Consider the following 15,454-nt stretch of genomic DNA (forward strand, 5'->3'; position numbering starts at 1 on the left):
ATATTCTTGTCACAATGATAAAAATACTTTAGCATGAGTTTAATTCCCATACTATGTTACTTAATTTCTGTTTTAGCTATTTTGTTTCACTGATCTATTTGCTTATTTTTCTTTCTGCCTTCTTTACATCAGACTTCAGATTTACAAGGTGGTTGGGACTATAGAAGGAAACCTGGAAACCAAGATTATCAGAGGCATATAGTATTAGCTGGGTAGGCTATTTGTCTCCTAACAAGTAAATATCTTCCACTATGCTCCTGGGTAATGAGCCAGGTTACAACAGGTTCCTTATCTACTCTTTTTACCTAAACATTGTCATTCTTTTAAGACACATATAAATGCTCTTAAAACTAGGACTTCCGGTATTTAAAATTCACTGTAGCTCTTAATTTTAAGTCCTATAATTAATCTGCTTCTGAATAAAATTGGAAAAACAGAACAAATTTTACGTAGCCACTTAAACATAAGTAAACAATATACTACATCTAAAAGTATAGTAAACAATATATAATATACTACATCTTAATATAAAATAGAGTGTACAAAATATACTACATCTAAACATATAGTAAAGTAAGTTCCTGGTACTTGACAATATGATCACATTATCAACACAGGGTAGGTTCATTGTGCTTACATCTAACTGACAGTTTGGCTGGGTAAAGAATTCTTAAGCTCTGATTCTATAATTGACTAATGTTCCCCCTGAAATCACAATAAAATAAGATAATATAAAAGGAAATAAATCCATAAAATTGAAAAGAAAGAGTAGAGCAGAACTGAAAAGGGTGACTGAGATTAGATTTAAAGAAATTTCTAGAAAAGCAGAAATTTAAGTAGAAGTAGATGCACATTGTTAGATAAAAGAGTAGAAAAAAGCTCAACTCAGAATATATATCTATAGATAGATCCTATCTAGAGAGAGTTTGGAAAGGGTCTAGGCAGAGTAAGAAGGGTGATGACGGGGTCTTTACTGAGAGTCTCCCAAGAAAATACTACACTGACGTCATATCCTTCTTCCTCATTATACAAACCTTTACCTCCAGTAGCTTCTTGACTCTTACTTTTACTCCTAGGTAAAAAAGATAATAGAACGCCTTCCTAAAATCACGGAATAAACTTCTTGGACAGTGCTAGGACTGATAAGGTGTGGTATCTAACCCCGTCCCACACCTTCCTTAAAGACTCTCCTCCCTCAATAGCTGAAAGGCAGGTAGGCTTAATGGTCAGTTCCAACTCATACAGGGAGAACATAAAAATAAACAGCAAAATATATCTGTATACATAATGTCAGAGAAAAATGAATAACAGCTACTAAAAAAAAAAAAGTCAATCAAGATCTTCACTCTAGATAGAAAAAGACTAAATCTCATCAGACATATGAAGAAAACAAACTCCGAATGAGGAAGTCCAAAATAAATTCAACATCTGACTTGAGATAAAAAATGGGGACAGTCAGAAAAACAGGAAAGATTATAATCAACAAACAAACCAATCACCCAGCCTTAAACCAACCAACTAACTAACTAACTAACCAAACAAAATAATTAACCTCAAAGATTTTTATTTTCAATAATGGTCAGCCCGATTCCTTTATATAATCTAATAACGCAGTGCAGATAATGAAGAACAATCACAATACACAGTAATCTTGAAACAAACTAATTTAGCATAAACCTCTATGGAAACAAACTAATTTAGCATAAACCTCTATGGTAGCTTTGTCCAGATGTTTCTGTCACTATATCTAGTAATCTATGAAAAAAAGAACTTCAATGAAAGGGAACACTTCGGAAGTTAGGTATTTTTAATAATATGAAATCATCTTGGTTCTTGTGAGAAATCTAGTGAACACAGGAATTCAAAGAAATTTGTTTAGAATTATTTTGATGTTTGAATTTAAATGTGAACACTTAAATATATGGTACTCTCAAGGTAATATTACAAAATAACAACCCCAAATCGGAAAGACAACAAAGCTCAGAAAATAGTCAACTGACTTACCCTGGGAAATTGTACTAAACAGTGCAGGATCAATGGCCGGAATAGTCTGTGGAGCAGGCTGAATAGTATTACTTGTTACACCTGCAAATCAGAAAATAACAAATGGGTATAAAGTATTACACCTCTTAAATTATATGTTAGGAAAGAACCTAAAAGAAAATGGAGGAAATTTTATTACTTCACTTAGGTATTTTCTTAAAACCTCGACAGATTCTAATTTGTACTTACTTGATGTTAGAGGTTAGTAGAGAAAATATGTAGGAAAATACATTTTTACTTGCAAGTGTTGGCTACACATTTCCTAATGTATATTTTGTCTGTCATGTATGATTCTTCAACGTGCTTCTCAATTGAAGCTAACCAGAGACTCCCTACCTACCTTTAAATTTTTTAGCCAATTAAATAAGTTTGGGGACAAGGTGGGACATAATGATGATTTGGTTTAACTTCAGATGAGTCCCTATTCACCAATTCACATTAAATTACAAATTATACACTTCAAATTTTCCAGTTACCATGTTTTTAAGATGGTATTTTTATTAGATCTAATAAATTTTGTCTTCCTGTTAAAACCTGTCAAAACTGTGAGTCAATGAGCAACTAGTATTAAGCCTAAAAAATATCAGAATTGAAGATTCTTACCTAAAAAAATAACTCAAAGTGTTAAAACTGTCCAAAAAAAAAAAAAAATACCTTAAATGATTCAATCAGCAGGACAAGTAAATGAAGAAGAAAAGTTCAACCAATCTCTCAAAATAAGATTCATTTGCTCCAAACTGAAATAACTTATATTTAGATAAATTAGTGAAATGGGCAATTGGTAGTAAGGGTGAAGTGGTAAAAATATTGGGATAAGAAAATGAGAACAGAGGAAAAGCAGAAGATAAAGAGAAAACTTTCTAAGGACACAAATACATATGCTGTTTAAGTTCTAGAATGATGGTTTCATAAAGGCTGGCTGATGTTCTATGACCACAGTATTCTTGGTATAAAGTTTTGACTTTGAAGGATCTTCTTATGTCTAAAATAGGGGGAAAATGATTTAAATATAGACTATTTTACTTCATTTATTTTGTTTTAGGACAAAATGGCTTCATTACTTAGCCTTTGGAAGCATTAAATATCATAAAAATCTGACTTTTTAAATAAAAACAGGGTTAACAAAAACTTTTTAAATGCAAGGGGGTATAGACAAAAGGCCAAGTACAAATTTTAAATAGCACAAAAAAGATAACATGTTAAAACCTACCTCTCATTTCCTAGACACTTTAGGGCTATTACCAGTTTTGAGGGCATCTTTCCATATCTAGTCTAACCTATCAATACATTTACTATTGCTATTCTTTGCTAAGAAATCTGTGATCCTGCCTAAATAAAATTCTCTAAACAATTTTATTTGTCTCTAAACACACTCCTTTCTCTATCAAGAAGGCATATGGTGTGTGTGTGTGTGTTTTGCAAATGGTAGTATGTTCTGTATACTATACTCATCTTTGTATTTTCCTCTTAATATGGCTTAGTAAGTATACATAAATATATATAAATCTTCCCTGTTCTTTTTAATGGCTACACAGTGTTCCATTCTATCCATGTACCCTAATTTATAAAGTAATCCATTACTGATAAACATTCAACTTGTTTCCAATGTTTGCTACTACAGATAATGCTATGGTGAATATTCTTATAAAATTGTGTGTGTGTGTGTGTGTGTGTGTGTTTGTGTATACTTATAGAAAAATTTGTATTTTTTTTCCTAAATTAAAATTCTCCAAGAAAATGCATTTTGGAAAAGGTATATAATTTGGTTGGGCTCCTGCTCTAACTTTTTAACTTATTTGAATAACTTCCATATGACTAAATAAATAGTCACTATTAAGAACCAAACAGAATTCACAGGGCGGAAATGTTTAGTTATATAGTATAATTTCATTTGAACAATATTAAAAAAGTCTGCATGTTATTAAAGAATGTCATTCAACTAAGACTTGAACTGACAACACAGACCCCTTAACATGCATCAGGCAGCATAAAGATGCCACTTCCTGTTCATCTTGAAGCACAGAGGCCAGGCTTGTCCTCTTGGCAGCCATCATTGGCATGTTCCCTCTGGGGCCCAGAGTAACTGGTTCAACAAATCTTGTAAATACCTGTTAAGTTATTAAAGTGTTTTTTAGTTTATGTTATTTAGTTATTTACTGAGATTATTTAGCTATTTACTGAGTTATTTACTGAAATCTAGTTATTTCTCCTTTCTTGATTTGGACAGGTCTTATGCATAATTCACAAACTGGTTGTAACTCTCTAGACTGCAAGGAATGATGTGACCCTAAAGCAGTCTTGGGAGAAAGCAGAATCAGGTGGGAGATTTCTTCCTTTAACTATTTAGTAAAAAATGTTATCAAATAACTTCAGATTAATTTTTAAGTAGAGGGTTATACAGCACATTAGATGGGTTTAGTACATTTAAAAAATTGAATATTAAAAGATTTCTAGGTAAGCACTGAATTCCTTTACTGCCTAAACTGTGGGGATTCTGAAAAGGGAGGCATGGCTGTTGGGTTAGAAAACTAGAAGAGACAATCCAAAAACCCAAACTAAATAAAACCCTGTAAGAGGAATTCAGAGAGGCAGAGAGAAAGGAAAAAACAAAACAAAAAAAGCCTCAGAGAAAACAAACTCAGTACTTCTGACATGAGCACTACCACAACACAGCTCAGCTTTTCTACAGATGAGGTGAGCTACATTTACAACAAAAAGCCTAGCACTAATTAAAACATGTTCTATTAGTTCATCTAATTAAATATTCTACTAAGAGCTTCTATAATATTTATAGACTGTAAGAAGCATATGCTTCAAGAAAAAAAAAAAGATTAGAGTTTTCAACAATGTGAAGTTTATGAGTGGTTAAAGGCACACTGTGCCTTTTAAACAATCACCATCCCTGCCCTCCTTACACCCCTTTGGTTTTTTTGTGGAAGAACTAAAAACTGTAAATTAGTACATACTATTCTTTTCAGCTATCTTAAGGATTTCCCTTTGATAAAAGTGCATCCTGGACCTTTATATGAGAGAAAGTAAATCACTCCTAAAGTGAATAAGAGGGGAAACATCTGCTATATTTATAAACTAAAAACTTTATTCTGTTTTTTATTAGACAACTATAAACTGATTTTCAAAATGTTTCGAGTATAATAGAAAAAAAAATCTGGGACTAGGAGATTTCCTATCTCAAACCAGTATTTAAAAAAAAAAAAAACTTTTTTAAGTTCCCTTTACTATTAGAAAAGTTAGGTTTGGATTTGACAGCATTTTAGTTCTTCAGAGAAAAGGATACAGAAAGGAGGTTGTAAAATCATGAAGTCATAGAGGTTTGGCTTCAAATTTTGCCTATGTCACTGGCAGATTTGTTTTAAATGCAGTTTATATGAATTTATAAAATAAGATAGAACTTTATTCTGTAAAAGTTTGAAGGTTTTAAATTTTATTCTCTCTACTGAGGACCAAAAGACAGAATAGGGGGGTAGAGGTGGGTGGAGAGCAAAAAGATCAATCCAAAATAAAAGGCACCTTATGCCTGAGTTAACCAGTTCAGAATGAAGTGTCTATGCTAGAAAATTTCCTAATAGAACACCACCTCCTAATTCCCATCTTTACAACATGAATATTATAATCAACAGACAGTGTCTATTGGTTTAATTACACGAAACTACCAATATTTTATCATTTTTGTAATACAAAAATAGCAATTCCATACAGAGCAACTTAATATAGCCCTTCTACTAACAGTAAGATTTTTCTCTCACATATACATAGAATAAATCTATATGTACACCACATATGTATGTGACTTTACTAGAGTTCTGCCCCAAAATATATTGTCTAAAGCAATGTCCCTTGGATGTAAGTTTAATATCCTGTGCCCAAGATGTGACACTTCTGCTGATTCATAAAATTATTTCCAATGTTCATTAACATAGTATTAATGCCCTGTATCTCTGGCACAGAAATAGGAAGAAAAGGGGAAAAGAAGAAAGAAAGGAAGCCAATTTGTTGATTGCTGAGTTTTGTGTTAGGCCTAATAGTAGTCAATTTAATACTTTCCCCTTTTAATAATTAAAATATGTATGAGAAGTATTATTAATTTCATTTTGGAAAGAAGAAAAACCTAGGTTGAAGGAAGCTGAAAAACATGTGTTGGTGGTTTAGGAAGGGGTAGAAACTAATAACAAATACTACTTGACACAAAAAGCACTGTATTCCTACTTCATTCCTCTACAAGAATGACTGGAACTCTTGATTAGTGTTTAATTTTGAAGTACCTTTCAAACAGTATTCACAAAAGGCAAATACACTGATATAGCTGGTTTTGCTTACCTATTCTACAGTCAAAATACTGAATGTTTCTATAAGATAACAAAATATTTACAACAGTGTTCCATAAAATTTTACTTACAAAATAAATTCAAATTATTTTATTAAGTCATAACACAGACCAATAAAGCTGAAAAGTTAGGGTAAAATATACCAAATGATGACACAAAGAGATCAGGGATATGATGATCAATTTCATCAATCATTTTAAAGACATTTTAAAAAATTAGCAATACTGCAAAAAATACAAGGTTGAAAGATTTAAAATAGGAAAAAAAAAAGATTAATTGTAATTGCTTCTACAACTCAAAGGGTAACTTTTATTTTATTAAACATCTTGTAAATGTGGCATAGTGTCATACCATAGATCATTCTTAAGCTGAGACAAATGAAAAAAATTAAGAATAATTCTTGGAAAAAAAATAAAAATCAATTGAATATAAGAAGTAAGGTCACACATAGTTTTTAATTTGGGATTAAGGGTGATACTCTGTCAAAAACACAAGTAAATGGGAATGTATCTTCAACTTTGTGAAAGTATATTCACTGACACTGACCTATTACTGCAGATAAGTGTTTCAATAAAAATGTACACAGAATACTGATTTATTCAAAGATCATAGATACCTGATTTTTTTTTTTCAGGTTACACATTTGTAATGTTAAAAAAGAAAATAAAAACCAAAAACCTGTGATTTTTCTCCTGTGAATTCACTGCTACTAAGATTTTGTGCCTGCTCAAAGCCTGCTCTCCATCTCTGATAATTTCCTCATGGAGTGCAGAACCAGGGTTGTAATTTTGCTATCACAGTGTGACCCTGACATCTCCTATAAGAATCCCCACTCCTTTCAGTGCTATTCTTAAACAACAGTGGAAGAGAAAGAAAGGGAAGTTAATAAAAACAGCAACAACCACAAAAAGTACAGAAACTACTCTTTTTAATAAATCATAAAGTTAGCAGTAACCAACACTTGTCACTGCTCAAAAAAAGTAGATTATAATACATATCAAAACTATGAAAATAATTTAATGCTTTTATGGGTTCGCATGGAACTTTAGTACTTTATGACCATCAATATGGGGTACAAATATGATAAATGCAGTTCTTATTTATGAAAGGGGAATTAAAAAGCTGAGTTTTGATTTCCTACCTGTGCTGTGAGGCACTTCTGCAGGTGTATTTGCTGGAGCATGTGCACCTGGAGGAATCTGTATTCCGGAATAGCCACCTGATGGCATGCTGGTTGGGTCATAAGTTGACGAGGATGATGGCTGAGGTGGTTGGGTGGGCAGGGAGGATGCTCCAGCATCTTCATTTTCCTCAACATCTATTATGTAATACATACATAAGGTTAAAGTAGGCAGTTTGAAATAAAAATGCTATACACACAAGACAAAAGGAAATCTTCATATGCAATTCTATTTAAGGCAACTGATAGGTAGGCTCTTTCTCTTGAAATAATTATTTTAATTTTTAAATCTTCTTACAAAAATTAATTATGCCCAACAATATTATAACTTTTTTCAGTTTAATGCTCAATAATGTCATAATTTTTTTATACATAGCATATTTTTCTTTAAAATAAACTTACTTATGAAAAATCAGGGACATTTTTGACCAAAAATGTCATATTTATGTTATCCAATATGAATTCTCTTTTCTGAGAAATGCCTTTTTCTCAGTACTTTCTGTGTATTAGCTATTTAATCTGAGAAAATTAAATTGTCAGAGTACACTTAATGTGACAATTACATATCCTGGAGATTAATGCTCTATCTGAAGTGCAGGTGGCAAAGATTTCCTCCCATTTTATAGGCTCTCCCTTCACGCTCTTGTTTGTTTCCTTTGCTGTGGAGAAACTTTTTGGTTTTATAACATCCCATTTATATGATTATTGATTTTACTACTTGTGCTTTAGGGGTCTTCTTGGGGAAGCTGGTTCCCAGACCAACATGATGAAGATTTGGGTCTACTTTATCTTCTAGTAGGCTCAGGGTCTCTGGTTTAATGCCTCGCTCCTTGATCCACTTTGAGTTCAGTTTTGTGCACGATGAGAGATAAGGGTTAAACTTCTTTCTACTACATATGAATTTCCAGTTTTCCCAGCACCACTTAAAAAACAAATAACCCAATCAATAAATGGACAAAAGAACTGAATAGGCATTTCATAGAAGAAATTCGAATGGTCAACAAATATATGAAAAAATGTCCAACCTCTCTAGGAATTAAGAGAAATGCAAATTAAAATTACACTGAGTTTCCACCTCACTCCAGTCAGAATGGCAAGTACCAAGAATACAAGTAACAATAAATGTTGGCAAGGATGTGGGGAAAAAGGTATATTCATACATTGCTGATGGAACTGCAATTGGTGCAACCAACTCTGGAAAGCAGTAGGGAGATTCCTGGAATGGTAACACCATTTGACCCAGTTATCCCACTCTTCAGTATATATCCAAAGGAGTTAAAATCAGCATACTATGGTGATGCAACCACGTCAAAGTTTACAGCAGCTCAATTCACAATAGCTAAGCTAGGTGCCCTTCAATAAATACAGGGATAAAGAAAATGTGGTACATATACCAATGGACTATTACTCATTCATAAAAAAGAATGTCTATGACTTTTGCCAATAAATGGATGGATCTGGAGACTATCATGCTAAGTGAAATATGTCAATCCCCAAAACCCAAAGTTTGACTCTTTTCTCTGATAGAAGTGGGGGCAGGGAAGAACAGAAGTTTGTTGGATTAGACAAAGGGGAATAAAGGGAAGGGAAGGGAAGGGGAATAGGAATAGGAAAGATAGAAGAATGAATTGGACACAAGTCTCCTATGTTCATATATGAATACACTATCAGTGAAACTCCACATCATGTACAACCACAGGAATGGGATCCTAATTAAAATAAGTTATGTTCCATGCATGTATAATATGTCAAAATATACTCTACTGTCATGTATATCTAAAAAGAACAAATAAAACATAAACTCCAAGTAGATATCTGCATAGCCCTGAATTACAAATACACACTTATGGAGGAATTGAGGAATCCTTATAGAAAGCAACAACTAATAGCAGAAAGAGGTACAAAGTTTGAGTTAAGGCACATTACTTGTTAGAACAAGAAACAAGATTTTACAGAGGAAGATAACAGGCTGCAGAAGAGCTACAACATGCTATTGGCAATAAAAATTGTTTGTGTGAAGAAAGGACAATGTGAATAGAATCAGAAGAAAAGTGTTTACAGAAAGATCTCAGCTAAGAAATTTGCAGAAAAGAACATTGTCAGCTATTATAAATATGATGAAAGTCATAAAGAAAAACATGGCCAAAATGAATGGAAGAGGATAACTCTAGAGGAAAGAAAACCATAAGATGGAAATAAAAATAGATAAGACTAAGAAAACACATGGAAAACAGGCCGAAAGCACCTAGGCTGTAGCACTTACATTAAATACAAATGGATTAGACACTGTTTTGAGGTTAACTGTTGAAAGGGCCATTTCTGAGGCCAAACTGCTAAAAGTTACGATGTTAACACAACATTACGATACCAGGTTATGTTTTAAAATCGTATACATGTACACACACACACGCATGTGTGTGTGTGTGTGTGTGTGTGTGTATAATTAAAAAACAATCTGATCTTTGCGTGTGTGTTGGAAGAACGAAGTAAGAAAAAGGGAGAGGGACAGAATATGAATGAATTGGAGAATGTTAAATCTGGGTGAAGGGTATATTTGTACTGTTCTAACAACATTTTGGTAAATTTGAATTGTATCAAAATAAAGTTACCACAGAAAAGGAGTTGATTTCAATTTTTTATTTTTTACATCATCAATTTTATATAATGTCTTTTCAAATGTCACAGCAAAAGGGTATACAGTCTGCTGTCAAAAGTAAGTACATCGCTCTCGTTTTTTACCTAAATTAATTAAGTTATAATATTTATTATTTTCTATTGGTTTTATTAGAAATTCAATTTCAGGATAACAGATTAAGATTTTTGTTGAATATAACACACTAAGGGTTAGCTAAAAAATACAAGAGAATATAATACTATACTGAAAAAAAGAACAAAACAGTTTTAAAGAGTTTTTCTCATACAAATTTAGATTTAATAACTTACTCTTGTAGAGTCTTAAGCCATTTCTGAGCAGGTACTATATGATGTTGTGAAATTAACGCCTGATTATGACACCAAGTTTGTTTTAAGTTAATGAGCTGAGAAAATAAACAGTGAAAAATGTTCTTCTATATACTTTTAAGAATTTCTGAAGTCACAATTTTCTACTATCCAGAGGCTCCATTAAATTTGTACGACAATAAAAAATAGAAATTAAAACTTCCATTTAAGCCAGGTTTTGGAAAACAAAGCAAAAACTACCTACACTTAGTAATCTACTTAGTTAAATGTGATAAAATGTCGCGCTCCCTGCCCGCAGAGAGACACGACACCTGGTTCTTTTCAGCCCTTTTATTGCGCGCACCCCCATCCTCTCAGTTCTTCCTTTGTTCCTCCCTTTTAGGAACTTACACTCCAATATATACAGTACTTGTAACCAATCAGCATTTTCGCACGAGGGGAGAGCATTAACAGATACAGGCAGCGAAGGCAGGCATATAGTGGACCTGTACTGTCCATCAGGGAGCTTAGCCAATCCCTGGAACTTCCTCAAAATAATGTCAGTTGTTTGTGCAAAAGTTAACTGCTCTGGCTCACTGCCAGGCGCCATCTTAGCCTTGCCACACCTAGGGCCAGGGGTCCGGCCGAAACCCCGACAATAAAAGGTCTACATATGACTGTTCCAGAACAAAGGAAATCAAAATAACCAAAATGTAAAGGTTTGAGAAGCCAGTGATATGGAAAGAATACCTAATAAACAAAACTGATAACTTTGATACACCTGAAATGACACCTGTGAAATCATTCTAAAAAAGCAAACAATATGTTTAATAAAAGTATTTTCGTGGTATATTTAAGAATATAAGCATAAGAATATAAGAGGTAAAATATTTTCCCAAATCAAATGTTTGAATTATAAATGCAGCACATATATTTGCTTTTACTACAAATATGCATTTGTACAAGTTATATCTACTGAGATAATGGAAGTTTTCAATGTAATGACTACATGTGAAGACCTATTCCAACTTTGCTTAGCTCTTCTTTTAAAAATATTTTATATTTTTTATTAGTGCTGCATTATAGTTGTATATAATGGTGGGACTTGGTGTTATATATATGTACACACATAATATTACAAAATAATCTGGCCAATTTCATGCTTAGTTCTCCCTGGGAGATCACATCATACTTTAACTACACCTCTTGCTTCTGAGATAAGAGCTTCAAACTTCCACTTTTATCCCAACCCTTTCTTCAGAAATCTTTGGTAGAACAGCTAATTGCCAGTTAAGAGTACTTTGAGTAGTAATTACCTTAGTCTCAATGTCTTTTTAATATATATAATCAGAAAAATGAGAGATTATACTCCATTTATGTATGATCTATCAAAATGCATAAATGCATCCTATTGTCATATACAACTAATTAGAACAAATAAAAAGAAATCTCTTCAACCAAACCTACTCATCCTGTATTAGCCATTTCTTAGATGGAATCACCATGCCTCCAATAACCTAAGCTGGAAAATAGGAATCATCTGCTATTACCTCCCTCTTCCCTTGAATTAAACTGTCTTTAAGTCCTATTGATTATACTTCTCTTAACTGTATTTGTTCTCTGTATTGCCAAGGCTGAGACCTTCTGCAAGCTATTATTATCATTTGGATTACCAAAGCCACGGATTTTGTCTCACAATTAGAAGATCTCTCCTTCTCCAATTTACTTTAATTTTTTTTTTTTTTCTTGTACTCTCACTTGATGAATCTGCCTCCCTGATTTTGTGGAAGCTCTTCTTTTTGGTGGTGTAGCATCCCTTCCAACTAATTACTGGACTTTAGTTCAATTAACTACTAAGACATTGTTCAGGCACTATCTCTTACTATTAAAAATGCTGATTAACCTATCACCATTCCCCATGGGAATATAAGCTTCTGTAAGAAAGCACCTGTGGCATATTCATCTCTAGTATTTGGCCAATACCAACACAATGACATTAAAAAGGAAAAAAAAAATGTCTCTTGAACAAAACAAAGAAAATATACATAAAAATTCTAAAAATGGAAGACAAGAGTATGTCCTGGCAGGTGGAGGTGTGCATCATGTCTAAAGCACAGCAATTCTCATAGTGTTGATACTGTCTTCTCAAGGGAAGGATTAACAGTTATATTGAATGATTGGCTGAAATGCTTTCTTAAAAGCTCACCAGAGAAGATGAATATGTATAAGTCTTGTTATTCAATGTCAAACTCGTTGAAGAAAAAAAAATGCATGTGCTTATTTGGGTTAAAAAAAAAAAGATCTGAGTTCAACTGTGGCAATATTAAATAATTATTAGAATTTGGGCAAGTTATTTATTCTTTTTAAATACTTAGTTCCCCAATAATAACTAGGGATGACCAACCGTCACCCAAATTTAGGAAGACTAACTTAGATAATAAGTGTTTAGCATAGTGCCTAACATCAAGCAAGCACTCTACGAATCATATTATTGTAAGTTATAAAGATACTTGTTTTATTAAAATAGATTTTATAAAACTGGCTACATAGAAGTTCAAATGAAACAGGTCATTAGAGATCCTCAGGATTTGTATAGGTAAAGGAAAGTGATTTTAGAAAAGAAGAATGGTTTTAACTAAGAAAACAATGGTACTGCTAACTTCGATGGCTGTCATTAAAAAATTATATGGGTGTTATAGAATCAACTGTGCAACTTCTATTCACATGTGAAGCTCTAACCCCCATGTGACTATATCTGGATACAGTCTTTAGGAGGTAATTAAGATATAAAAAATGAAATCATAAGGGTGAGGCTTTAGTCCCAGGGGACTGGGTCCTTATAAGAGAAGGAATAGAGAGAATGGGATAGACAAAACTTTCTTTCTCTGCTATAGCAGGAAGATGGCCACCACCAAGTGAGGAAAAGAGCACTGACCAGAAATTTACTCTGCTAGATCTTAATCTGGGAATTCTAGTCCCTAGAACCATGAGAAAACAAATCTCTATTATTGAAGTCATCCAGTCTATGGTATATTATAATAAAAGTTCAAATCAAGATAGATTTTGGTAGTGAAAAGTGGGATGCTACTGTAACACATATCTAAAAATGTGGTAGTTTAGTAGCTTTGGAAGTGGGTAATGGATAGTGGTTCTATGAGTGTTAAAGTTCAAATGAAAAGTAATGGATGTTAAAGGCAATTCTGGCTGGACACAGGGGAATATTATACCAGTTACTTGGAAATCAGGCAGGAGAATCACAAGTTTGAGGCCAGCTTGGGTAACTTACTGACACCAGGTCTCAAAAAGAAAAGTAAGGTCTGGGGATGTAGCTCAGTGGTAAAATAACGTTCCCCTGGGGGTTCAATCCCAGGTTCCACACCGAACAAAAATAAAACCAAAACCCAAAAACAAAAACAGAATTCTGGTAAGGTTTTAGATGGAAATGAAGAATATCGGTGATCCTTGTTACATAGTGGCAAAAAACTTGGCTAAATTGTGTTCTAGTGACGAAACTGGATATTTGGCAGGGGAGATTTCTTAGCAAATATTGAAAGTGAAGCTTGGTCCTCCTTACTACTTATAATAAAATGTAAAGAGGGAAATTAAGAAAGGATTTATAGGCCAAAAGGAACCAGGACTTGGGAGACTTGAGGAAAATTTGTAGTTTATCCATATTGAAAAAATTAGAAAGCTTGTTTTACAAAAACATGATGGGTGTGGCTAAAGAATCATTTAATAAAGAAACTATGAGTACAACTCATGGACTTCAGCAGCTATATAAGCAGAAGCCAGGAGTAAAAATGGAATTTCAGCAGTAAAAGCATTGTTAGTTAGGGCTAAAGTGGATTGAAAGAGACAAAATGAAGGAAGGCTGTCATCCTTAGATCATATAGAACTGAACCACAGAACTGTCCAGCTGCAAATATGTGCTCTCCTTCTTTAAGGGTGGGGCTATCACCATCTCTTTCAATGGGCCAGGCTGCCTCCATTCAGAGTCACCACTTGGCCTTGAGTCTTATAGGCAAAACCTCAGAGATGGGACTACCACACCAGTGGGTCCAGAGGGACAAAACACTGAATTAAAGAGGATTATTTCAAAATTTAAAACCTTAATGGAATTTACCTTTGCTAGATTTTAAGTTTGCTTAAGACCTGTCCCATTTTTCTTTCTGATTTCTCTTTTTTGGAATGGGGATACCTATTCTATGACTGCCCCATCACTGAAGTTTGGAAGCACATAACTTGTTCAGATTCATCAGTTCGCAGCTAGAGAACAATTCTGCCTTAGGATGAATTGTACCTTCAATCTCTCTCATTTGTCTGATTGTGAGATGGTGAGATGGTGATGTTGGAATGAGTTAAGACTTGGGACAGATAGTACAGAATGAATGTATTTTGCATGTGGTAAAGACATTTAAGGGGCCAGAAATTGAATGCTGTGGACTGAATTGTGTCACCCCAAATTTCACATGGTAAAGCCTTGTCAACCCAATATTACTATCTGGAAAGAAAGTCTTTAGAATATATTAAAGTCAAAAGAGGTCACAGGTAGGGCCCTAATCTGACAGTACTGTGGCCTTATGAGAGGAAGAAGAGTGGGGCAGGGGACACAGCAAGAGCCATTTGAAAGCCAAAGGGAGAGTTCTCATCACAAAGACAATCCTGTTAGACCTTGGTCTTGGACTTTCTTGTCTCCAGAACTCTGAAAGTAAATTTTGGTTGTTTAAGTCATAAAGTCTGCAGGATTTTGTTATGGCAGTCCAAACACACTAAAACATCAGAAAGTAAGTTTAGGAAATAAAGTAAGTAATATATAGTGTTATCAGACAGTCGTGAGTCTTGTTGATTATCTAAGAATCTCAATTTTTTTCTTGTGGACAACTAGAAGTAATATACACGAGGCCTGGTATAACACATCTCTGATTATAGTCAGTATTAATGAAGGGAA

At 33.6% G+C, this 15,454-nt stretch overlaps 1 protein-coding gene across 2 annotated transcripts in view; it reads right to left on the bottom strand.

Annotated features, from left to right (window-relative positions):
• The window catches only part of Vta1 (vesicle trafficking 1), a 73,655-nt gene that overhangs the window by 13,189 nt on the left and 45,012 nt on the right, over positions 1 to 15,454 (bottom strand). For both annotated transcript variants that reach the window (XM_047558977.1, XM_047558978.1), the window contains exons 6-7: positions 7,528 to 7,704; positions 2,005 to 2,085 (exon numbers count right to left, since the gene is read on the bottom strand). In XM_047558977.1, the coding sequence (XP_047414933.1) occupies positions 2,005 to 2,085; positions 7,528 to 7,704 (258 nt within the window). The remainder of the gene's footprint in view (positions 1 to 2,004; positions 2,086 to 7,527; positions 7,705 to 15,454) is intronic.

Source organism: Sciurus carolinensis, chromosome 7, assembly GCF_902686445.1.
Source record: "Sciurus carolinensis chromosome 7, mSciCar1.2, whole genome shotgun sequence".
Classification (NCBI taxonomy): Eukaryota; Metazoa; Chordata; class Mammalia; order Rodentia; family Sciuridae; genus Sciurus; species Sciurus carolinensis.